General features: G+C 32.1%; 2 protein-coding genes across 2 annotated transcripts; one reads left to right on the forward strand and one right to left on the reverse strand.

The window, feature by feature from the left end:
- Positions 1 to 271: 271 nt before the first annotated feature.
- Positions 272 to 3,953, reverse strand: LOC114711875 (disease resistance protein RML1B-like). The gene is made up of 4 exons (XM_028896305.1): positions 3,457 to 3,953; positions 2,116 to 3,190; positions 1,709 to 2,008; positions 272 to 1,618 (listed from the first exon to the last, which is right to left on the reverse strand). The coding sequence occupies exons 1-4, from the start codon at positions 3,951 to 3,953 to the stop codon at positions 272 to 274; spliced, it is 3,219 nt and encodes a 1,072-aa protein (XP_028752138.1).
- An 18,875-nt stretch (positions 3,954 to 22,828) lies between these two features.
- LOC114711854 (protein Brevis radix-like 2) lies at positions 22,829 to 26,944 on the forward strand. The gene is made up of 5 exons (XM_028896281.1): positions 22,829 to 23,304; positions 23,513 to 23,889; positions 25,290 to 25,425; positions 25,728 to 26,128; positions 26,513 to 26,944. Exons 1-5 carry the CDS (start codon positions 23,179 to 23,181, stop codon positions 26,589 to 26,591), a joined length of 1,119 nt encoding a protein of 372 aa, XP_028752114.1. The 5' UTR covers positions 22,829 to 23,178; the 3' UTR covers positions 26,592 to 26,944.
- The last annotated feature ends 727 nt before the right edge of the window (positions 26,945 to 27,671 follow it).

The raw sequence follows: 27,671 nt of genomic DNA on the forward strand, positions 1-27,671 counted from the left end.
AATTAGAATTAGATTGTTCAGGTATAAAAAAATAGCTTAGCGTGTAAAAGACAATCTCACTGGCTTTATTAGTTTTTCTTTTTCAAAATAGATTTTCAAATCCTTCTTTATATGAACACCGTTCACGGGGAAAATGCAAAAAAAAGAAGCCTAATAGATAAAGCAATCACACACACACACAGAGAAAGAGAGAGAGAGATTACTTGCCTAAAGAATAAAGAAGGGAGTTCAGATTATATCCACTCTTTAAGTGCTGGCATGTGCACCCTCATCAAACTCCATTTTTTTCAAGTGAGGCGATGGTTGGTTGCTGCTCTTCAACACCGGGAGGCCTCTTCCTTTTCCTCCCTGTTTCCATTTCCTGAACAAATTTCTGACATGCTGAGACAGATACTGGCCCCACCCCGCATTCTTTGATCATTAACTTGGGTCCAACAGAGAATTCGAAGCGAAGCTTTATGTTAGTGAACAACTGTTGATTTCTTCTTCTAATTTCATTCACTATCCTTTTATCTGCTAAGCCATCATTCCATATAAAAACATCATCAGATTTCATATCTCCAAAAAGCGCTACAAACCCTGAATCTACCGTATGCAAACCTTCCACGTAGCATTTGCACGTCAAGTATTGACTTTCACAGTTAATTTCTGAGTGAACATCAAGTACAATGCAGAAGAAGAAACTCGTTAAGTCTGAAATTTGAGAGAGTTCAATAGTTATGGAGCTTTGTGCTGCCCTGTATTTGATCCACTCTGGTACTCTGCTTCCGGAAACACGAATCGAACGACAAGCTCTGTAGTTCTTATTTTTAGGCAATAAATGATAAGTCATAGAATAGACAGCAGCCTCCATGATATTGCGAAGCGATTGTTCATTCAGTTGCCCACAGTTCTGGAATGAGAAGTCTAGTGGGCCACCACTTGATGGTCTACAAGTTGACACAATTTCCAATGACTTGCAATAATCGGCACACAGGGTTGCAATGGATGGAGGGAGTTCTGGTAAAGAACGAAGCCTCTTACAATCCCGTACAATAAGCATTTCCAATCCTGAAAGATGCTTAGAGTTACTGGGCAGGTCAATTATGTTACCGCACCCAACCAGCTCCACTTCTCTTAAAGACAACATGCTATCAAAAAAGATATGTAGCTTCAAATCATCAATGATTTCACAGTTCTGAAGCGCAAGAGTCGTCAAACTTGTCAAGCAAGATAATTGGTTAGGAAGGTTCACAAGTCTTGATCCACCAAGAATCATCTCTTCCAATTTACTTGAACTCGCTACAGACGAGTGCAAGATTTCAATTCCTGTTGATTCTAAATTCAATATTCTCAGTTGATCCGATGACACTGAGAACTCCTTGAGATTCCAGCACCCCATCACCTCGATATGTTGTAGAGATCTTAAATGTAAACTTTTTAGACTCCCAAGTTTCTTGCACTTAAATAAGTTCAACTCAACAAGCGAGTGGAGAGACAAGATTGAGGAATGAACAGAGCACAAACTTTCGCATCGCGCAAGTTGTACCGCTTTGAGATTCAAGCATTTAGAGAGATTGGGCAGCTCTTGTAGTTGTTTGGAACCACTAAGGTCTATCTCTTGTAAGCTCACAAACTCCTATACCAACAAAGATGGACAGTTCAAATGAGGACATCAAGACGTTTCAACCGAATGAAAAACATGAAGCACAAATAAGGTTATACATACTTGCACTCCGCTCCAAAGCTTTTGAATATGGCTATCGGGCATGCAGAGCTTAACAAGCTTTTTAGGACAAAAAGTGGAGGGCAGAGATTTAAGTGGGAATCCATACCACTCTAGATACCTCATCTGATTGGGAAGAAATTTGAGACCTTCTGGAAGGTGCACATGACTTGAGCCACGATAGGAAGTTGAATAAAATTTGACGAGTCTTATATTTGGCATTCTCTCGAAAACCTCGGCTTCCAAATGTAGATCTCTAATTTGAGAAACATTCAACTTTATTCCTTCAACTTGCTTTGATCCCTTAAACAACAAAAGAAACCATAGTAAGTAAATCACTGCATATTACGATCGCATTATTCATAAAGTTACAAGTATATAGGTTAGAAAAGCAAGCATGAATTTCTTACCATATTATTAGCTAATACATCATAAATTTCCTCTGAATCACATAAACGTCTACGTCCTCCTGGTTCATTGATGGACTCTTCACGAGCTATTTGCAAACCCATTTCTTGGATCAAATCATGCATTTCCACATGGATACTGCCATCCACATTTATGAGGGCCTTGTCATGGAGTGTTCTTATGCCGATAGCTCCGCAGAAGCCAAAGCTATCTAATAAGCTGATTACCAACTCTGTCAACTCTCCCTTTAAAAAGCAAGCAATGTCTAGAAATATTTTCTTCTCCTCGTCATCCAGCTCATCGTAACTCAATCTCAACACATTCTGAATTTCTTGATAAGGATTCTTCTTCAGTTTTTTCAAAGCACTCTCCCACTCAACTTGATTTCTACCACGAAGATATGAACCCAAAACTTTTAAAGCCAATGGAATTCCTTGTGCATAAACAACTGCCGTTTTTGTTAGTTCTCCATATCCCATTATAGGCAAGCTAGTGCTGAAGGCATTCAAGCTGAAAAGTTCAAGGGATTGATGGAAGTCCAATTTCTTAACCTCATATAATGCGTCAACTCCTTTGCTGAGCGCATGCTTGTCCCTTGTTGTGATGAGAATTTTACTTCCTTGCCCAAAGCAAAAAGGTTTTCCAACCAAACATTCTAATTGCTCCACTGTACTGATATCATCAAGAACAACAAAAACCCTCATACGACTAAGCCTCGACTCAAGAAAAGAGGTTGAAGTATCAATAACGGAATCATCCCCTAGCAGACGGGAGAGAAATTTACGGCGTAATTCAGTATTTCCATTTTTAGACTCTTCTCTTACAGCTTCAAAGAAGCAAGAATAATCATAATGGGAAGAATGTTTTAAAAATATAGTTTGGGCAATGGTTGACTTGCCGATACCCCCCATGCCCCATATTCCAATGGTTTTTGTTTTGGCATCTTTCAACAATAATTCAATCTCTGCGCAGTTGTCCTCAATGCCTATGAGTCCTTTTATTTCAGCTGGGGGGTACTTGTGATTCAGTTTCTGCAATATGTCTTTGGCAATCTTTTGAATCAATTCGGATTCATCCCTAACATAAGAAAAATAAAAGGCGAAAAAGGAAAAGCGCAATTAAGCAGAAAAAATTGATTTATTAAAGACAAATGATAAGTGATAAGCGATAAGTAAACAGAGAAAAAATTGTATAGAGTGTATAAATATAAATGATAAATGATAAAGACCTAAAAATGTTCACTAAAAATTGAACATAATGTCTTAATCATTTGATCCATCACGTAAATCTCTGCAAACGCCATCATTTGTGAATAGAAGAAAATTAATGATTTTATTAATTACCTGAACGTGTCAGAGTCATAACCAGCTAAGTTTGCAGCTTCATGAAGAGCTTGCTTCCACATTTGCATCTTGTGTTGGTCAAACTTGACATCTCTCTCATAATTCTCAAATGCTTGCTTGTAAACCCCAGTCTGATTGCGTACATGAGATGGGTCGACTCTATAGAAGACAGGAATAACAATCTGTCCTTGAACCCTTTTGCAATGGAGTATATGGACGAGTTCATCCAAGCACCATCTTGAAGAAGGATAATTTGCAGAGAACACCACCACTGATACATATGAATCCTTGATAGCTTGCAGAAGTGATGGTGAGATCTCATCTCCTTTCACGAGTTGGTAGTCTATGTAGGTTCTAATTTGTTTTCTGCAGAAAGCATCATAAAGATGGCTGGTGAAGTTGGAGCGAGTGTCCTCACCCCTAAAGCTGATGAACACATCATTCTTCTTCGGAACGGATTGAGCAGAGGAAGAGGATGAAGCAGCAAGAAGGGCCATATCTCTATCTAATTGAGCAGCAGGGAGAGCAATGTGTAGTATTGAAAACTTTTTGGAAATGAATCAGAGACGGAGTATCAGAAGATGCAGATGAGTGGAAGAGGAAATAGGCTACGCGGTTATGTTTTGATAGGCTTAGTAATTTCCTTGAAGGATGTTATTGATTCTTTAATCAAAAGCGTGCCACTTTATGACTTTGAGTCAAAAGTGTGCCACTTTATGATTTTGAGTCAAAAAGCGAGGCTAATTAACGAGTAGGCACGTATGTGGATGCCATGCAATTTCCAGGAAGGAGGGATTGATGGTCGTCATCATCAAAAGAGTGCAACTTTATGACTTAGTGATCAAGCAGATAGGTTGTTATTCTCTGATCTGAAACGTTAAACTGGGGTTAGTTACTGATGAACTTCAAGTTAATTTCCAGTTTCCTTGAGTTTAATTCCCCTGCATTACAACAATAAATCCAAGCTAAGAAAGAATAATGATTCCACATTGATATAATGATTCCACATCGCCTGCCCAAGAGCTCACGACTTGCCCCCGACAAATTAACTTTTTTTTCCCCCTCTTTTGAAAAAAGGGGACACTTCAACGAGTAATCTATTGATAAGACTTGGAAGGACAATAATGAAGTATGTGCTGAAGCCTCATGTTTAAATCTCATTCCATTTTCGTGGCTAAAATAATATCTCTGGAAACAAATTAATGCACGGCCTATCATTGACAAGTATGAGTTAAAAATGAAAGAATTTATATTAATACAAAGTTGAACTGAAAAATATGCAAATGCATGGAAACTAAAACACACACACATATATAATGATTTGAAAGTTCAGCTAAACCGAACAATTTGATTATTCAATGGAAGTTTTACGACGCGTTTCGTGAGGTTTGAATTGTGTGTATAATTTAGTTATCATTTTGAATCATTTAAACCTCACATTTGAGTCGGGAACCAAAACTTAACCATAAACAAAGCAACTTTTATGTAATTGGACGAATATGAAGTCAGCTCATTTAACAGTATTTTTACCCTGAAAATTCCTATTTTGCTCATCCTTATCCATGAACGAAACCATCCTTGGAAAGGGTAATTAATTAAGAAAAATTAAATGATTTGTTTGATGATTTCTTCCCAAACCGAACGTAATATTAATCATTTACCTATCTCGGATCATTAGTTAAGGAAATTTCATTCCTTGTTGAATCATGGGCAGAAATGATTGACGGTCCCAATTAAAGTACTATCATCGTTCTTTTGCTCTCACATCAAATTAAAGTGCATTCACATGCTCTTCCTATACATATATGTATACATATATATGTATATATATGTATATAATGTAAATTCTCCTCGAGACTTACTTACACAACATAAAGCAATCACACATCTTTCCATTCCTTTTTCGTTTGTGGCATGTGACTTATGGTCCACTGCCATAATTATCCATCAATTTATTCATCCTCACTCATACCCAAATTAATTTAACTAATTATCATTATTAATTAATCTCTCTTCTATGCTAACTTAATTGGTCAATTGCTTACGTTTATATGCTTCTTCAGCTTGATCTCCCTGTAATGATTGCCCCGCTTTCAAGTTTTGATCATTAAGTAAGCCCACCAAACAGGATACTTGTCAATTATTTCACATGAATCCTTTTTTTTTCAGGCTAGACATAGGTATTGGATACTAAATATGGACATTTCTTCTAACAGAAATCAACTCTCTCTACTAAACCTAATCTCATTAATAAATACACTTCCTTTAAGACTAACGCACGTATGTTTGAGTTTTCCTCCCTCGAAACTAGCCAGAATTCTTATGCTTAACTTTTTGGTTTTTGCGGGAAAAAAGATAAAGTAAAGACACAGATATGCTTTACTCAAAAAAAAAAAAAAAAAAAAGACACAGATATGCAAACAACTTTTTAATTTTTGAATGTTGTCTATAAATTTTTTTTTTAAATTTTTTTTATAACTTGTGAAAAATATAATACTTGTGATAATATATTTTTTTACTTATATAGGAAGATACGTTATTTGTTATCAATTAATTCATTATCGGTGTCTATTTTCAAACTTTGAAAATTTAAAAAATTATTGGCGTAGTTTAAACTTGAGGGGATCCGATGAAAGTTGCCCCTTGGAAGAAAATTAAGCCAGGGTATAAAAAAAAAATGGAATCATTTTTTTATGAAGTAATGGAATCATTAATTTAATCATTTCTATATGAACTAAAAAGAAAGCTAAATGATGATTAAATGTAGAATCAAGTCCGACTTTACTACTTTAACATGCCTTTTCTGGGAAATACTTGATTTAAGTTATATTGTCATATATAAACACGAGAGGAAGGGACATGCAGTTAGAAAATAAACTTAGCATATTTAAACTATTAAAAAAATAAATATTTTTTATTGTGATTTTTATTTATTTATAGCAAATGCCTTAGAGTTGTATATAAGTTTCAAATTAACAAAAAGGGTAACAACTTTTGATTTTAATTATAAGTACGTAACAATGGTTTTACATGAGTTCATAAAATTAGCTTTTTTTTTAGTAAAATATCAAAATTACCTTCAATAAAAAGCACAAAAGCATCCATAAGAAGAGGTTAATTAGTTAGGAAGGGTTGGGATTAACGCGAAATACTTGGTGAAAAAATTAATGATCCACAGTCCACATAAAACATAGTCTAGTATGAAGAAAAAAAATTTAGATCAAGTTACTTAATATATTAAGTTTTTTAATGATCATACGAAAACGAGTAATATACTACGCAGATGAGTGGCAGAAGAAACAGGCTACGCGGTTATGTTTTGACAGGCTTAGTAATTTCCTGGAAGGATGTAATTAATTCTTCAGTTAAAAGTGTGCCACTTTATGAGTTTCAGTCAAAAAGTGAGGCTAATTAACGAGTAGGCATGTCTGTGGATGCCATGCAATTTCCAGGAAGGAGGGATTGATGGTCTTCATCATCAAAAGAGGGCAACTTTATGACTTGATAGTCAAGAAGATACGTTGTTATTCTCTTATCTGAAACGTTAAACTGGGGTTAGTGACTGATGACTTCAAGTTAATTTACAGTTTCCTTGAGTTTAATTCCCCTGCCTTACAACAATAAATCCAAGCTAAGAAAGAATTACTTAGAAAAACATTAATAACTATTGGAAAAATTAGATAAGAGCAAGGCTTGCTTGAAATTTTATAATTTTTTAAATTATTTTTGAGATAAGTATTTCAGATTTCAATATATTATGTCGGCTCATTTAAAGCAGTTCTTTTTCACGCGAAATTTCTATTGAGGAAGGTAAGAAGCTAACAAGAAACGTCTGTTTTTTTTTTTCCCCTTTTTGGGGGGGGGGAGCAAAAACAAGAAAACTTCTCAACCTTTGACGTACAAATGGAATGAAACGGAGGAAAAATAGACAGAAAAAGTTAATTTTATATAAGTTGAAAAGATATCTTTCATGTCCTTAAAATAAAAAAGGGGAAATCACAAATAAAGACCCTCGAATTAGCAAAATCACTCTATGGTCACCTGAATATGCTAAATTACTATGAGGGACCTGGTCTCAAATTGTAATTATGAAATCATGGCCAAATTACCAAAATACCCCTCTTTAATTTTTTTTTTAAAAAAGAAAGCCATTGCCTCACCGGAATCCGGCCACCGGCGCCGGAGCTCCGGCGGCCGCTTCCGGCCACTATCGGTGGCCGGACGCCGGGGTCCGGCCGTCGGAGCTCCGGCGCCCGCTTCCGGCGGTCTTCCTTTGTTTTTTTTTTTTAAACTGTTTTTTTCTTTAAATTGGGGGGAAGTGAGGTTGGGGGGATTTGATCCCCCAACCTAATGCTTCCCAAAATAAGGAATGACCATTGAACCAACAAATTTTTGTTAACATTATGATGCAAAAAAAATATAAGTTAACTCATTTACTCTTGTTCCAGGTGATAACAACAATACATTTGGAAATAACAAGTTCTGATTGTAAAATAACACGTTTGGAATAAAAATTTAACAATATGTTTTTTTTATAACAATAAATTTTGTTGCAGGTAATAACAACAATACATTTAAAAATAACAAGTTTTGATTATAAAATAACAAGTTTGGGATTAAAATTTAATAACACGTTTTTTTTATAACAATACACTTTGTTTCAAGTGATAACAACAATACATTTAAAAATAACAAGTTCTGATTATAAGATAATAAGTCTAGGATTAAAATTTAACAACACGTTTTTTTATAACAATTAATTATTTTATACTTTTAAAAAATAAATTATTTATAACTTATAAAAAATATTTTTAATATATTTATTTCTCTAAAAAAATACTTTTTAGTCTGTATATCTATACAACTCATTATAAATCAAACTACTTCTTATAAATTATAAAGTATTTATAATAAGGCATTTTTGATTTACTAATCATAGTATAAATTTTATATTATTTCATTCTTTAAATATTAAAAATAGTTTTTATATTTAAAGAATAAAATAGTATTTTTAATTATAAATTAGAGATAAATTTCATTTATAAATTTAAGCAGTCAAAAAGTATTTTTAATCCACAATAAATTGTACTATTTATAATTTATAAGAAGTAGTTTGATTTATAATAAGTTGTATAGATATATAGATTAAAAAAATTTTTAAAAAAATTAAAAAAGTGTGTTGCCATTTTCCCTAAATTTTATTTATAAATTTGAACAATAAAAAAGTATTTTTAATCTATAAAAAATTATACTTCAAGTTCTGATTATAAATTGGAGATAAAAATTATTTTTTTAGCAAATTAAATAGATTACAAGTACTTTTTATAAGTTATAAATAATTTATTTTCCAAAAGTATAAAATAATTAATTGTTATAAAAAAAAGGTGCTGTTGAATTTTAATTCCAGACTTGTTATTTTATAATCAGAACTTGTTATTTCCAAATGTATTGTTGTTATCACTTGAAACAAAGTGTGTTGTTATAAAAAAACATGTTGTTAAATTTTAATTCCAGACTTATTATCTTATAATCAGAACTTGTTATTTTTAAATGTATTGTTGTTATCACTTGAAATAAAGTGTGTTGTTATAAAAAAAAACGTGTTGTTAAATTTTAATCCCAAACTTGTTATTTTATAATCAGAACTTGTTATTTTTAAATGTATTGTTGTTATTGCCTGCAACAAAATTTATTGTTATAAAAAAAACATATTGTTAAATTTTTATTCCAGACGTGTTATTTTACAATCAGAACTTGTTATTTCCAAATGTATTGTTGTTATCACCTGGAACAAGAGTAAATGAGTTAACTTTTTTTTTTTTGCATCATAATGTTAACAAAAATCTGTTGGCTCAATGGTCATTCCTTATTTTGGGAAGCATTAAGTTGGGGGATCAAATCCCCCCAACCTCACTTCCCCCAATTTTAAAAAAAAAACAGTTTCAAAAAAAAACAAAGGAAGACCGCCGGAAGCGGCCGCCGGCGCCGGAGCCGGAGCTCCGGCGGCCAGACGCTGGGGTCCGGCCGCCGACAGTGGCCGGAAGCGGCCGCCGGAGCTCTGGCGCCGGTGGCCGGATTCCGGTGAGGCAGTGGCTTTCTTTTTAAAAAAAAAAATTAAAGAGGGGTATTTTGGTAATTTGGCCATGATTTCATAATTACAATTTGAGACCGGGTCCCTCATAATAATTTAGCATATTCAGGTGACCATAGAGTGATTTTGCTAATTCGAGGGTCTTTATTTGTGATTTCCCCAATAAAAAATAGTATAAAAATAATAGCTAGAATTGAATTATTATAATATAACGAGATATATAGTAAGTATTATACTACCTCCGGTCCTTAATATAAGACCTTGTTTGACTTTTATTTTAATCCTAAATATAAGATCCTAATCCACTTTGCTTATCATATTTATTCATTCTTTTCAAAGTAGTCTTTCTAATAATGGTAGTTCTAACCACTACACTTAATTAGTAAGGATATTTTAGAAAAGACAACCCTATTTATTATAAATAACTAATTTAACTTCTTTCTTTAGTCTCTTCAAATTAGTCAATTAGCTCTTATAATTAGGACCGGAGGTAATATCTTTTTTTCCAATCAAATGCAAGCAGAAAGCTTTGCTGATAATAATAACCATAAGATAAATATATGTGTCCAAAACATCATCATTTAAAAACATTCTTTTTATCAAATGAAAACATGCACTTTGAGGATTTGACAAAATCTGTCTCTATTTATATTATCAACTAATAACATATGAAATTATCAATAAAAATAATAGATTTAAGGCCATACAGAATCATATTATTGCATCATTTTGACATGCCAAAGTATACAAGAATTTCAAAAAGTCTACATTTATACCATCTTTAGTCCTATTTATAAAGAAGACCGAAGAAGTTAAAATTTCTTATGAATAACTTGATGCGTATGGATACATAGGCAAAAACTGTCCACTCTATTGCACAGTATATGATATAAAATAATATTTTCACAAAATTCAAAGACAACTGCCAAAAGCAATATTGAATTCTCCTGGTATGCTTCTCAACCAAGAGAATGAATGAATCTCCCAAGGTAGCATTATTTTTCATTTCCTCTCTCAGAATCTCCTGTATCTAAATAAAATTAGACGCATATCACTATTGGGGTTAAATCTAACGAAAAAAGATCAGTTTTTCATATTAAAGCTAGCCAGAACCCGTTGCTTATCTTTTCCTTTTGGGGCGTGTGTATTGTAATCCCCCGCTATCATCACCAACTTGAATGAAAAATCTCAATTTTTTTAGAGACAATATCTTCTTATTAAAAACAATTTTATTCAAGACACTGTCATTAGATATAAATGCTTCTCCGAACATGGATTATATTAATGGTCTCAATTCCAATATACAAGCGCAGCCGACTTTAAAGCCCGGAAAGGATTATGTGGGCCTTCTGGGTCCGGCCCATTGATATAATGATACCACATCTCTTGCCCAAGAGTTCACGACTTGCCTCCGCCACATTAACTTGTTTTTTTAGGCTTTTTAAAAAAAGGGGAAACTTCAACGGTTAATCCATTGATAAGACTTGGAAGAACAATAATGAAGTATGTGCTGAAAACTCATGTTTAAATCTAATTCCATTTTCGTGGCTAAAATAATATCTCTGGAAACAAAACTAATGCAAGGCCTATCCTTGACAAGGATGAGTTAAAAATGAAAGTATTTATATTAATACGAACTTGAACTGAAAAATATGCAAATGCATGAAAACTAAAACACACACATATATAGTGATTTGAAAGTTCAGCTAAACTGAACGGTTTGACTATTCACTGAAGGTTTTTACGACCCGTTTTGTGAGACTTGAGTTGTGTATACAATTTAGTTATCATTACCAATCATTTAGACCTAACATTTGAGTCGGGAACCAAAATTTAACCATAAACAAAGCAGCTTTTGTGTAATTAGACGAATATGAAGTCAGCTCATTTAACAGTATTTTTACCCTAAAAAAATCCTATTTTGCTCATCCTTATCCACGAAAGAAACCATCCTTGGAAAGGGTAATAAATTGAGAAAAATTAAATGATTTGTTTGATGATTTCTTCCCAAACCGAACGTAACATTAATCATTTACCTATCTTGGATCATTAGTTCGGGAAATTTCATTCCTTGTTGAATCATGAGCAGAAATGATAGAAGCTCCCAATTAAAGTACTATCATCATTCTTTTGCTCTCACATCAACGTGCATTCACATGCTCTTCCTATATATATAAATATATACATATATATATGTATATATTATGTAATGTAATTTTAATGTAAATTATCCTCGAGACTTAAATGTACATAACATAAAGCAATCACATATCTTTCCACCCCTTTTTGGTTCAAGGCATGTGCCTTATGGTCCACTGCTATCATTACTCATCAATTTATTCATCCTCACTCATACCCAAATTAATTTAAATTATTATCATTATTAATTAATCTTTCTTCTACGCTAACTTAATTGGTCAATTGCTTACATTTATATGCTTCTTCAGTTCGATCTCCCTATAATGATTGCCTCACTTTCAAGTTTTGATAAGTAAGTAAGCCCACCAAACAGAATACTTGTCAATTATTTCACATGAATCCATTTTTTTAAGGCTAGACATAAGTATTGAGTACTAAATATGGATATTCTTTCTAACAGAAATTAGCTTTTTCTGCTGGAACTAATCTCGTTGATAAATACATTTCTTTTAAAACCAACACGTATGTTTGAGTTTTCCTCCCTCTAAGCTAGCCAGAATTCTCATGCCTGACATTTTGGTTTTTTGAAAAAAAAAAAAAGAAAAGGATAAAGTAAAGACAAAGATATGCAAACAACTTTTTAATTTTTGAAAGTTGTCTATAAATTTTTTTTGTTATAACTTATGCATGAAAATATAATATTTTTGATAATATATTTTTTACTTATATAGGAAGATATTCTATTATTATCAATTAATTCATTATGGATGTCCATTGTCAAATTCTGAAAATTTAAAAAATTATCGGCATAGTTTAAAGCTGAGGGGATCGGATGAAACTTATCCCTTGGAAGAAAATTAAGCCAGGGCATAACAAATAATTAAAAATGGAATCATTATTTTTTTTTTGATGAAGTAATGGAATCATTAATTTAATCATTTCTATATGAACCAAAAAGAAAGCTAAAGGATGATTAAATGTAGAGTCAAGTCCGACTTTATTACTTTAACATGCCTTTTTTGGGACAATACTATAATATGCCTTTTGAATTAAGTTATACTGTCATATTTAAACACGAGAGGAAGGGACATGCGGATAGAAAATAAACCTGGCATATTTAAACAATTAAAAAGATAAAAAATTAAAATTTTTCGATTATCCTTCTTTTTCATTTAGAGCAAATGCCTTAAGAGTTGTATGTAAGTTTCAAATCAACAAAAAGGGTGACACGTTTAGTCATCACCAAACAATAGCGTTATATATAACTTCAAATTCTGAGATGTATCTGATTTAAAAGATATTAATATGCCTTAGGATGTAAGAATTCTCATAAAATATTTAAGTATGGAATCAAGCAAAGCAAAGCTTGGTATGAAAATAATTTTTAAAAAACAAAGAAAGAAAGTGTTTTTCACCATGAAAAAGAAATAAAGGGTTGTTTTTCACTTTATTCTTCCCTTCTTCTTCACAAGAACTTAAAGTGCCTTAAGTAAGCCCTAGTCTATCATCCCATGTTGTCCTATTGAAGTTGAAGGCAGGCGCATATTTTAATGCACATCATAGATGGCTTTATTTTCGTTAAAGAAGGGGAAAAAACTTTATTATCACATATCGGTCCCAATAAAAATAATTATGATTGTTTAAACATAAGATCTCGTGTTTAAATTTATACGAAAATAGAAAATATTTTTGACAAAATTACTTCTATTTGTGGTTTGACTTAGTTTAAAATTATCTTTATTTTGGCTCCAACCTGACTTGAATCTAAACTGATCAAAGTCTAATATGCTTTAATGTTGGATATATTGGTTACAAAAACTTTAAAAAATGAAAATAAATTTTACAGCATCTTTTTTATATTAGAGAATATTTGTATATCTTTAGGAAAATAGAAAAGAATCACACAATCTCAATTAGATTCTACAAAAGTTGGAATATTATACTTTAGAAAAAGTAAACCTGTCCTGTTTAAATCGGATATAGATGCAAAGCTTTGGCATAAGATTAAGGGGGATTATGGTTCTTTTAGGAAAGAGTTAAGTGCTGGCTTTTTTATTAGCAAAATTGGATCAGAACTTCCTTTGCAAAATGTGACAAAATCGCAGAATTTGAGGCCCTTGTGGAACTCAGATCCACAGTACAAAAACTTTTCGTCTTTTTGGCTTTCTCTTCACAATCTTCATCATTAAATTAAGATCTTTGTTACTGTTTTTCAAAAAAGAAAGATTAACTCTTAAGTAATCCCTACTTTTAGGTACAAATGCACGGATCGTAATTGTACGTAAACGCACCACAAAACATGCCAATATAAACTATAAAGCCTTCCTTGGTACACGAATGTCCCCACGTTTTCCTAATTATTGCATCTTGCTTCCTCCAGTTCTATTATAAGTACGTGCCGGCAAAAGAAAAAAGAAAGAAGAGGTTATATTATAAGTAAGTAATAATAGTTTTACATGACTTAATAAAATTAGTTTTTGTTTTGTAAAATATCAAAATTACCTTCAATAAAAAGCATAAAAGCATCCATCAGAATTCAGAAGAGGCTAATTAGTTAGAAAGGGTAAGGATTAAATAGAAATACGCGGTGAAAAAATTAATGCTCCACAGTCCACAACTTCATATAAAACATTGTATATTATGAAGGGAAAAAAAAAATTTAAGTCAAGTTACTTGTATCTGTTGTTTTCTATTGACCATACGAAAACAAGAAATAATATTTTATAATATATAATTTTCACAATTTCATGCTTTGAAGTTGAGTACTTTGTTTTTCCCTAACCTTTTCTTTTCTCCTCTTTTTCAGCGATGCAAATGATAGGAACACGAGGCATCCCAGAAAAGCAAGGGCTTAATCTTTGGGTATGAGGATATATCCTTTCAAAAGAGATGCATACTGAACAAATTTTTGAAGAGCTCCAATTGAAACTCATTATTTGGAAATAAAAAAAATACTACTTGCTTGGTCATACTTAGAGGAAGGAGACGTAAGATTTTTTTGTCTTATGTATAGGTTATATCATTAAATTTTTAGTATAAATATATTATTTTACTATTGTGTAGATTTTTTTGGAAAAGTTTATAGTTAAATTTTAGAATAAAGTTAATAAAATTTAAGATTTTTTATTCTAATAAAACATATTAGAAGTAACTTTGTAAATAGCATATAATCAGGCGAGGTGGTTCATTTTAAGTTTTGTTTTGAATAACTTGTACCGACGCATCTCACAAAGTCAATTTACAAATGTTTTCTTGTACGATCTTTTCAGTTGGTGAAAAATAGTAGAATATTTTTAGATTTTTAATCAGACAATAAGAATAATTTAGAGTGAGAATTTTGATTAAATTTATGAGGGATTTTTCCCATCAATATTCTCAATTCGCACGTATCCTTCTATCTCTTTTTACTACTCTCATCAGTCTTGCTTATAAATTCTTGGAAAAAATTGAGGAAAAATCTATCACTAAAAATTTAATTAGCAAATGAGACATAAGAATTCTGTATAACTTAGTTTCTATTGTGTGTAATTTAACTTTTTTCATGTGCAATATATCTTTTTTTGTGTACAATAATGTTTTTTGTGAGATATGCAACTCAATTTTTTTATACAAATAAAATTCTTTTACATGCAAGTTATTTTTCCTATGTGCAAACTAATCTCTTATATCTAAATAATGTTTTGTCCAAATAATTTTTCTTTTGTGCAACTTACTTTTCTTTGTATGCAATTAGTCTTCCCTTATACAATCAATCATCCTATAAATTATTTATCAATTAAATTTGTAATAACGAATTTATTTCCAATTTTTTCTAAATCCCTGCTAGCAAGGTTATAGCTCTAATTCAATTTAAGGATCCAGGTCCGGGGATATAATCAACATATAAATATTATTCCAAATATATGTTTTACATGTGTCTAAAATATTTTTAACTGTTGATTTAATATTTAAAATATAACGTCATTTGATATTGATTGATTCCAAAATAGAATTTGATATACTAAAATCACTGTAATCATGTATATTTTATGCTGGTCAGATATGTCCTCATCTCGTCTTGTCACCGGACATTCAGCGAGGAAAAGATCCCCATCCATTTAAATTTTTTAATGCAAATTAAATATCTAAAACATCATTTTATTTCATATTGACTATTTTTTAATTAAAACAATACTCCTCCGGTCCTTAATATAGAACCTAATTATTGAGTTGATTTTAGTCCTAAATACAAGACCCATTTTTCATATTTATCAATTTTCTCTAAATCACCCTTATAGATACTCCCTCAACTATAATCAAGTAAAAGAGGGAGAGAGGGTATTAAAAAGGATGATTATAGTGTTTTAGGAAAAATATGTCACTTTTTTTATAATTAACTAACTTACTTAACTTTCTTAATCTAATTAAATTAGTTAAATGAGTCTTATATTAAAGATTGAAAGAGTACTACACGACAACTTGCATTTGTAAGATCTCAACGATTTGGATTAGTATTATAACGAAACAATGGTATGATAATAAATTAATAATAACCACTTGGCTTATTATAGGATCACATCAGAGTTTACTAATAATTTACACAGGATTTCGTGTATGGAGATTCGGAAGACCTTGATATCAATCAATGAAATCAGACAAATATTACTGTTTTTTCCTTTTCAAATAATATAAGGTCATTCATTTTTTTTTTTAACTTTTAAATTCAAAATGACTCCTGCCTTTGGCCTTTTGGAGATGTTCTTATAACCAAACAAGTGGCATGGATTTACTTTTTTTTTTGTTAAATATTGGAAAGAATTTAAATTAAATTAAAGGAAAAAGAAGGAGCATGTGGGGAAATAAATAGGTGGGTGAGCCCCTAATTGTACGAAAGAGAAATAATTGAAAGAAATATGACTGTGTGACATGAAAAGGATCAGAAGCCGCCACAAGAAGCCGCGCAAACACACAGGGGGCCTGGGGCTTTGGGTTCGGTTCAGTTCAAAATAAATAGAGACAACTTGTTTGACTCCGCACGTGACGGACACACCGCTCCTTTTTCTCTTGTTCTTATTTGCCGCTTATTAGCACCCTATTATAATGGTAACAATAATTAAAAAAAAATGCTTGTAGACAAAAAAATATTCCTAAATTTCAAAATTCCTAGATGATCATTTAAATAAGAAAATTTAGTAAAATAATTATATGGTCATTTATTTTTTTAATAAAAACCAAGCATCTTGGCCAGTCCTCAGAGCACCGATGACACTGACGGCTGCTAAAATCCAAGTGGATCCACTTTTCTTTTTTGAATTTTTATAAATTCAGTAACGTAGTTAATATATTTTTTTAATGCTATTAACAAGTTCGGTATAACAGTTAAAAACAAGTTTTTTAAAAAAATCAAAAATGACATTTTTACAACTTTAATAACACAGTTAACAAGTTTTATAATGCTATTAACAAATTTGATATATCAGTTGGTAACAAGTTTTTTAAGAATTTCAGAAAGTAATGTTTTTACAGCTTCATTAGTTCTGTTAACAAGTTATATAACGATATTAACAATTCTTATAATACCATTAACAACTCTAATAACAAGTCATGTATTAACATTAACAACTCTCATAACAATAATAATGGCCTAATAAATGAAACAAATTTTGATGTGCAGTTTTTATAGGGAGCTAAATTAAAAACATTAACCTTCGTAGGGAAATTTTTTTAATAGCACTACGAGACTCGTTAATATTGCTACATGACTTATTGTATTACTGAAGTTGCGAACATATCACTTTTTGAATTTCCTGAAAAATCTGTTATTAACTCCTACATCGAACTTGTTAATAGCATTAAAGAACTTATTAACCATGTTACTAAAGTTATAAAAATACTATCTCCGGTCCTTAATATAAGACCCCGTTTGACTTTTAGTTTGGTCCTAATTATAAGACCCCAATCCATTTTGTCTCTCATATTTAGGCATTTGTTTCCAAAATAGTCCTTCTAATAATGATAATTCTAGCTAACACATTTAATTAGTAAGGATATTTTAGGAATGACAACACTTATTTATTACAAATAACTAACTTAACTTACTTCCTTAATCTCTTCAAATTAGTCAACTGGGTCTTATAATTAGGACCGAAAGTAGTACCACTTTTTAAATTTCCTAAAAAAATTGTTATTAACTACTATATCAACTTATTAATAGTATTACAGAATTTGTTAACTATATTATTGAAGTTTTAAAGATATCACTTTTTGAATTTAAAAAAAAAAAAGTGTTGTTAACTACTATATGTTAAACTTGTTAGCAGTATTAAAGAACTTGTTAATTTTATTACTATGATTGCAAAAATCCCCAAAAAATAATTACCAGCTGTTGGCTAGCCGGTGAAGGTGCTTGGTTTTTTTTTTTTGTTTTAAAAAAGGGCAATATTATTATTTTAGCATATTTATATATCCCAATTTAGTCACTTATATCTAAACTGAAATTCTACTTATTTAAGTGATCATTTAGAAATTTTAAAATTTATGAATTATTTTTCTGTCATTTTTCCACAATGCCAAATACTAATTAAGAAGAAACTCTATTGGAGTTTTTTCTTTAGATTTTTAACAGACGAAAAGGAAAAACTTGTTCCAAATAAAATTCATAATGTATTTTACAATAAACATGTCACAGAATTTTTGCTCTACGATAAAATGTTTTCCTCGCAAATTTCATACAATTTTCAGATTTATTGTAAATTTTACACCATAATTTAATTTAGAATGTTAAGACGCTGGGCCTTGAAATTTTAAGACAAATCCAATTTTTTTAAAGAAAAATTGCCCACATATGGCTGTTTAGAGAATTAATTGTTCACCGCCCTTGAATTCATCATTATATATTTTTATGTCGTAAAGTTTTCAAATTTAAAGGATCATTGGGTAATTAATTCTCCAAACAGTTATTTATGAGTTATTTTTCCCTTTCTATGTGTTTATTTGATACTACCTCCGGTCCTTATTATAAGACCCCGTTTGACTTTTTGTTTGGTCCTAATTATAAGACCCCTATCCATTTTGTCTCTCATATTTATGCATTTTTTTCCAAGATAATCATTCTAATAATGATAGTTCTAGCCAATATACTTAATTAGCAAGGATATTTTAGGAATGACAACACTTATTTATTACAAATAACTAACTTAACTTACTTCCTTAATCTCCTCAAATAGGTCAACTGGGTCTTATAATTAGGACCGGAGGTAGTATATAATATTATCATAATATATGAATCATATCAAGTTCAATTGAGAGCAGCTCTCTCACAGTCTCTTTTTAATCCATAAAGTTTGATTCATCAACCTTGTTCAGGAGAAATTGATTCATTTGCCGTAAATCCAGTTAATACTAATAATTCCATTCCTTAATTATAATTATAAACCATCAAAGTCAACATATTCCTATAGTGCGCATGTTTAGGTGTCTGTTTTGCATAAATAAACCCCACATTCACTCGGAGAATCTTCTTTTTAGTTGCATCTAATATCTAACAATAATTTTTTGGTGCATTTAATACCAAGGGAAAAAAATATTTTACGATGCTGAACACACGCAAAAAATATCTCAGAGTATTAAATGCATCACAAAATATTTTGAAGTGTTGAATGTACTTAAAAAAAAATATTTCAGCATGTTAGATATATTCTCACTTTTTAGTAAATTGAGAAATTACTTTTACGTGAGAAAAAGACAGAAAAGGAAAGTGAGGATTCAGGAAAATATATATTGATATATAAATAAAAATTAGAGGAAAATAAAAGGAGAACTGGAGGAAAAACACAAAAAGGAAAAAGAAGGGAAGAAAAGAAGCACACGGGGGGCTGAAGGAAGAAAGGGAATGAAGGAATGGAAGGAGCTAAAGCGAAAACAAGTCTGTGCTATTATCTGTCTCTGTTTAATGTTTGTCATGTGAATGCCTTTTGCGGCGCCTTGTTTGTAGCCCACTCATAGGGTGGCGCGGGTGGCGCTCCTACGCAACCACACCTTCCCCTCCATTTTCTCTGCTAGTGCCATTTTTCGCCAGGCGCACGTATCGCGTTATTGAAATCAGTTCTGCTCGAGTTATTCTTACTAAGCTCACCATGCCATTCATGCACATTATAGTACTCCTTCTTTTTTAAGGAAAGTATTTTTGGAATAATTTACTATTATTATTGTACTACTTCCGGTCCTAATTATAAGAGCTATTTGACTAATTTGAAGAAATTAACAAAAGAAGCTAAGTTAGTTATTTGTCATAAATAGGTAGTATCTTTCCTAAAATATTCTTACTAATTAAATGTATTGGTTAAATTACTATTATTAGAAGGACTATCTTATAAAAAATACATAAATATGAAAGATAAAGTGGATTGGAATCTTATATTTAAAATCAAAATCAAATAAGATCTTATATTAAAGATAGGAGGTAATAATATTTTTAGAGGCATTGAATGAGGGACAATTTTTGCGATAATATCTTATTTTTATTGCATCTCTTAATTTGTGTGCAGAGTCTTAAATGACAGGTATAATGAAACAAGGGAAGGGAAGGGAAGGGAAGGGAGTGTGGGTGTGAAGTATGAAAAGAAATGAATAACAATAGTCATATGGTTTTAAAAGACTGAATTAACGTTGTTGGCCCGGAAAAAAAAAAAAACAGAGTGAATTAATGTTAATTAAGTTTTCCACAATTGTATTTTGAAAAATTAGTCGCAATTATGACTTGTCTGTATTCGTGAGAGATATTTTGAGGTTGTCTCCATTTTTTTTTTTTAGTTTCTCACTGTTTTCAATTGATTTTAATCAATTTTGTAATTAACATGATTCAGTTAATTGTCTCTTATGGAAAAGAACCAATTGAATAATTAAATACTTAAGAGTTTTCATTGCAAATGAGACGTTTGGGTTCTACATATAACTTTTAGTTTGTAATTAATATTTCTGTTTACCATTTATAATTTTTCAGATATTATAACTTTAAATGAATTTTATATATTATATTAATATCAATATTGCTTTCTCTTGTGAAGGGCAAGAACATTAAAAAAAAAAAAAAATCTAACTTTCATACCATACATATTCTTTACAACAATTTCAAGACCTGCTGAAGAGAAAGATAAAAAGAATAACTAAGAAAGTGATTAAAAAAAACAGAAATAATGAGCATTTAAAAAGGAGTGGGCCTATTAATGAGAGGTGTATGTATATTGTGGAGTGTGAGAACACAGCAGCATTATCTGTAAATAAATACCCATCTGGTGCTATTTATAAAATAGAGTGAAGATGTTTTTTAATTCTATTTATAAAAACTTTTTATATAAATATATAATTTTATCTCTCATTTATTATTATATTGACTTTGTTTAGATGAGATATAATGTATATTAAATATGAATAAAATTGGAAAGTTGTTATAGTAGTATTTTAAATGAGAGTTATTGAAATTTAAGGTTTTTCTTGATTTATATAAAATATGTAAAAAATGTCTTATAAATAGGACCAGAGGAGTATATTTTTGTATAATTTTTTATAATCTTTTTTTAAAATATTTTTTATTAACTAGTGAAATCGAACTCAATTTGTGGCCTACTGTTAAAATTGCTCTTCTTTTCTTTTTTACCTTGACTGTTAAAATTGCTCTGAACTTTACATGATTATCAAAAGGTCAAATTACATCACGCCTCTCTCAACTTTAAATCATATACAAATAATTTCTCTGATCTTTAAAACGTAATAATAAATTTACATGACCTTTTAAATTTATGTGGATAAATCCTAACATTCAATAATGTGCCCTTTAATATTATATTTTTATGTGTACATAATCTCTTCGTACTTTGATTTGTGTATATAAATTTCCTAAACTTTAATATATGCGCGGATAAATGATCAACAAATTTACTAGTAAAAAAAGTATCCGCATACATATAAAAATTTAGGAAATTTATTCTAAAGTTTCAAAGTTTATATATAACATAAAGTGGGGAGTTATGTACAAGGGAGAATTTTAAAAATATCTTTAAATTTTAAAATTTCAAATCAGTATTATTTATTATATTTTAATAATAATTGACAACATTTAAAAAATAAATGATAACATATTTTTGCAGTATTTGAAATTTTGAAATGTTAGATGTGTATAATTTCACCCATCATATTGGAAGAACCAGCGCTTAGTCGTCCAGTTCAAAGATTTTTTTTAATTTTTTAATTGTCAATACAAAATAACATCATTGAGGGATAGTTTTTTCTTTAAATATTATGGAGTACAACCATTATCCTGACACATTATTATTAACAATTATATATTTGCTTAATAAATACTATGGTGATATATTTATAGTTAATTAATTTAAATTCAATACTCATTAAGATTGAATATTAGTGTTAAATTGTCGGAACTTCTAGCCAAACAAACACCATACACATACCTTAGTTATAATAAAAAATATCTAAATGTTAAATTATAACACTTCTTAGTAACAATTTTTTTAAAAAATTCAATATAAAATTTTAATGTATAAAATAACAAATATATTAATTTTATTAGCACCTTCAATTAAAATTAAATACATGCATGAACTTATCTGACTCAATATCCAAACCATTCAATTCATACTAATCCTTTCCATGAGAAAGCCAGTAAATACAGAATGCGCCTAATCCTAATTTACGGATTTGGATTCTGTGCAGACCTCTGCGTGACCTATAAAAGATAAAGATGAAAGAATGTAAATGATCAGCCGAGGGAATGCAGAACCTCACTCACATCTTGTCTTTTTCTTTTCTTCCTTCCTTTTCCTTTCATTTCACAAAGTCCATCACATAAGCAAATTTGCACAGTAGCTCCATTCTTTTGAAGTGTCATGCTCCTAGGCCACCCTAGCCAGCCTGCACTATAAATGGAAGCCACTAGAGTGAAATTGTGGAGAACCAAAATCTGAATAGGGGGTTAGCCATTTGAGAGGAGCAAGAGGAGAGAGATTTTTACTGCTACAGCTAAAGGAAAGGGGGGAAAATTTGATTTTTACGGCGTTTCGATCCGAAATCCCTCACAAATCTCGCCTTGAAACTTGCTACATCTTTTATTCCCCAAGTCCTAACGTTCGTCTTCCGTCCCTCCTTGTCCCTCTCTCTCCCTCTACTCCGTTGAAAAGTTTTGACATTGCTGTTTTATGCTTCAGTTTTAACTCCTTTGATTAGTATATTTTAATATTTCATAGATCATATTACTCTTTCCCTCATCAGCATCTCTCTCTTTGGTTTGCTGGTTTCAACTTCAATGGCATAGTGCTTTGGTTCAGAGCAGCCATGGAGTTTTCTCGATTCGATCAAGTTGACCCAGATCTTCAATTTGTTTGGCTCTGCTAAAGTGTTTTCCTTTTTTGACTGAGAGCTGGCTTCGTGGCAACCCATTAATCATCATTTTGATATCTGAAGGGTGATATCAAAATCTTTTTCTAGAAAGGAGATCAGAAATGTTGACCTGCATTGCGTGTTCCAAGCAGCTTAATGACAAGAGATCTCTTCCCCAACAAGATGAGCACGAAGAAGCTGTGGATACACCCAGCACCAAGCAGGCCATTAAGGCCCTCACAGCGCAGGTAATTCTCTTAAGTGGTCCGAAAATTTCAACTCTTGAATCATGTATTTTTTCGTTTTTTTAATTTTTCTTGAAGCTCTTAATGGCACCCGAAAACACACTTTCGGAGCTAGTGGTTTCTGTTCCATTCTCTAGTTCTTGAAATTTCAATCTAGTGCTGAACCCAATATATATTTTTGTTGGCGATTTTATACAAATTTGATGTTTAGATCAAGGACATGGCGGTGAAGGCTTCTGGGGCATATAGAAATTGCAAGCCTTGTTCAGGATCTTCAAATGGTAACAGGAACCATAACTATGCTGATTCTGATATGGCTTCAGAATCAGCGAGATTTCACTGGGCGTACAAAAGGACTGGTAGCTCCAACTCAACCCCCAGGCTTTGGGGAAAGGAGATGGAGGCGAGACTGAAGGGGCTCTCTAGTGGGGAAGGAACGCCGGCGTCGGTGAGTGGCCGGACTGAGTCGGTGGTGTTCATGGAGGAGGATGAGCCCAAGGAATGGGTTGCTCAAGTAGAGCCTGGTGTGCTTATCACTTTCGTTTCGTTGCCTCAAGGTGGGAATGATCTGAAACGAATACGGTTCAGGTACATTGTCTTGCTGTTTGTTGTCCTAGGCTTAAAATTTTTTTTTTTTTGGGCCAACGTCCTGTACTTCAAATTAAACTTTATATCATAAACAATCTATCCGTATCAGTTCCCAATTATCATTAACTGATTTTTGAGGAAGTATATCAAAAAGATGTTGATGTCAGTTCTGAGAGCAAAATTTTATTAGAATTGACAGCATGATTCAGTATCTCGACCTGTTTGGAAATATATGGCTGACTTGGCGAGTTTTCACGCGGAAAAATAAAAAACGAGTTTATTTATTAGCATAAGAAGCTTACCATTTTGAAGCAGAGCTTGTTAGGAGCAGACTCAAAGCTATGGCAAATGACCAAGTCAGTCACTGATATTCCATCTGAGGGCATGTTGGGTTACATAGGCAACTCTGTTAAGTTAACGAATGATCTATTTGATGTACGTCTTAAAATGTCGATTGATATGTTGGTAATTAATTTGAAGTACTAAATTGATGGTAGTGCCTGGTGAAATTTTTTGAGGGACTGATATTTACTCAACATCTACATTTGCTTATGTTTTGATGTTCTACGTGTCCAATATCTGTGAAGTGTTTTTATTGGCTTATCACATGCCTTGGGATCCCTTAGAGGCGAACTAGCTTTTAATAAGTAGTGTAACTTTGTCCTTTGCGGTACTTTATAAACTTTCTCTTGTTGATCTTGCGATTGAGGACAAGTTTGTTTGAGAGTGATGATCACATGCTTTTAAAGCCTGTTCAGATTCTGCACTAGCAGAAGCTGTCTTGTTTGCATAGTAACTTCTTGGTGTGGCTTTGGCTTTGTTCAATTATCAGTAAGTCATTCTAGAATTATTGTAGTAGAAATGGGAAAAAGCAAAAAGCTTTGTTATCTTCTAGCCGTGGTGATTTAAACTCACTCTTTTCTGCCCACGAAAAGAAAAAGTAAAGAAGAAAAGAAAGAGGACAAGAAAAAGTAAAGGAAGCTATGCAAAAAGAAAAAAAAGAGAGAGAGGCCTGGTTGGTTTTGTACCACAGTAGCACTCATGGCGTGAAATAATTGAATAGAGATGAGAACTTAATTCAAGTACTGTTTGAATGATTTGGAAGAGCAAGCAATTTTTCTTTTTTGGGGTGCTTTTAAAGGATCAACATCTAGAAGTTTGTTGTTTTACCTTTTGGCTCTTCTATCCTCCTTGAAAGTTTTAGGGTATGACATGATCCATAACGATGATTTAAGTGGTAACTTTTATTGAGTATTGGTCATCTATTGACCCTAGGTAGTGGGTCTTCAAGCTGATTAATGAGGCTTAGAAATTTATGCAAAGAAATACCTAATCTCAGTTGATTTTTTTTTTTTTGTTCAGTGGTGGATTACTAATTATCATTTTATAAATTTGATCAGCCGGGAAATGTTTAATAAATGGCAAGCTCAGAGGTGGTGGGCTGAGAATTATGACAAGGTCATGGAGTTATACAACGTTCAAAGGTTCAATGAACAAGTAGGTCCTCTGCCAACCCCACCGAGATCCGAGGATGAGGTGAGCATTCACCATTCTGTATTTTGATGAATGAGTAAACAAATGCCTTAAGGCATTTAGTTTCATGCAAAGCTCGAAGCCATTTCTAATTGTGATATCCATAAAAAAGGATAGTACCTCGATCTTGAATGATTGGGAAGTGAGTGAACTTCAGCTTCCTGTAACAGACCCTGTTAATTGTGGTACTAGATTGTTGCCTTATGTGTTTACTCTAGCGGTTGGTGGGAAATCTTGTATGTTAGGGAATTAGCTAGAATGATAATGTTTACATTGTAATTAAAGAACCTCCATTTTTCCCCCAGAGCTCGAAGATTGAATCTGTTAGGGACAGCCCTGTCACGCCTCCTCTTAACAAAGAGCGTCCACCCCATCATCTTCTTCACCGCCAAATGGGAATGGGATACTCTTCATCGGATTCACTGGATCTTCACCACACAATGCTACAACGCCCATGCTATGAAACAAGTGGCTTAGCTTCGACACCTAAACTTTCTGGCATCAGTGGAGCAAAGACTGAAACATCATCCTTAGATGGTTCTGTGAGGACTAGTTCATCAAGAGAGGGAGACCAGTCGGGTGAGCTTTCACTCAGCAATGCCAGTGATATGGAGACTGAATGGGTTGAACAGGATGAACCAGGAGTATACATCACCATCAGAGCACTGCCAGGGGGTGCCAGAGAACTCAGGCGTGTCCGGTTCAGGTATACAAATCCATTACCTGGGTGGTTAAACACTGGGAGAATAACTTTGAGGTCCCAAGAAAGGAATGTAATTATTAAAAAGTCCCACAAGAGCATAATGCAATGACAAGTTCCTGTACACAAAATGGCAACAGGTCCATGTTGTGGACTTGTTATTAGTGCTTTTGGATGATTACATTCCTTCCTTGGGATGTAAATAGTGACTCCACCTTAAACATTTTTTGTCGTTTTGGCTGTTCTTTCCATGGCATATTACTTGTATTTGGCAGAACAATTAAGAATCATCATAGCAGTGATCACATTAATATCTTTAAAAGTAATCAGCATCATGCATAATCATGATAATTTAAACTTTAGTTAGCTTTGTACATTATTTTGATGCAGCCGAGAAAGGTTTGGAGAAATGCACGCGAGGTTGTGGTGGGAGGAGAACCGGGCAAGGATACAGGAGCAATATTTGTGATCATACAGGCAGTTTCAGCAGGCTAACAGGATGAGGAAGTACAGCAAGAAACCAAATACATATAGATGTTGGGGGGATGGATAGAGGCGTATTGTGTATTCTTAGGTCCTGTTACTTTTTCTTTTTATATTCTTCGGTGGATAAAAAATGTTGAGCAAGTGACTTAGTCGCTGTAACTTAGTTAACAGTGGAATCTGTACTTCACTGTGGCTATGACAAGATGCTGATAGCAGGAAAAATAACTTGCAGCACAGTGAAATTTTAGCCAATAGTGGAACTTGTGTGGGTATGGTTAAATGCTTTCTCTTCATCATATATCATCAACTTTAATCTTTGTCGTTCTGGTATATTCATTTTCATTTGGTGAAAAATATGTTCATCCAAAATATTGGTCTTTCGGAGAAGCACTTAATGCTGCGAAATCTGCTAATAGTATGAACATGGTATGAGAAAGATTTGACTCTAATATCATATAGGGATGTTTTAATCATTCATTTATAAGACCGAAAGATAAGTTTAAGATAAGTGCGATTTTGTTGTCGCTAGGAAAATACAAACCTGTGCTTTCTCCAATTCACCCATAGAGAAGCTTCTCAGCGCATACAAAGTAATAACAAACATAACTGTGCTGATTAGCTTGTCACATCCAATAAATTTCTCATCATAAAATCAAAGTCGGATGTCAAAATAATTGAACAATATAATTGTAAATAATATGATTTCTTATAAATTTTACAGCAAGGTATATTTATTTGGGAAAATCTCAGAAAAAGCTCTTGAAATATACAAAATCCTAGATTGGGTCTTTAAATTTCGAAAATGACAGAATGGGTCATTAACCCAATCTGTCATTTGTGAAATTAAGGCGAATGACAATTTTGCCCCTGACTAAGTAAAAATGAGTAGTTATTCTCTAAACAAATCTAGGTAACGCTTACACTGTTCTAGTGATTACAAGATTAGTTGTAGTTAATAATAAGGTACCTGACAATAATAAGATACCTGACTATATATGAAAAATGAGTAGTTATTCTCTATACAAATCTAGGTAATGCTTATATTGTTCTAGTGATTACAAAA

This window comes from Neltuma alba, unplaced genomic scaffold (assembly GCF_004799145.2).
Source record: "Neltuma alba isolate B1F8T4 unplaced genomic scaffold, ASM479914v2 tig00011322_pilon, whole genome shotgun sequence".
NCBI classification, from domain to species: domain Eukaryota; kingdom Viridiplantae; phylum Streptophyta; class Magnoliopsida; order Fabales; family Fabaceae; genus Neltuma; species Neltuma alba.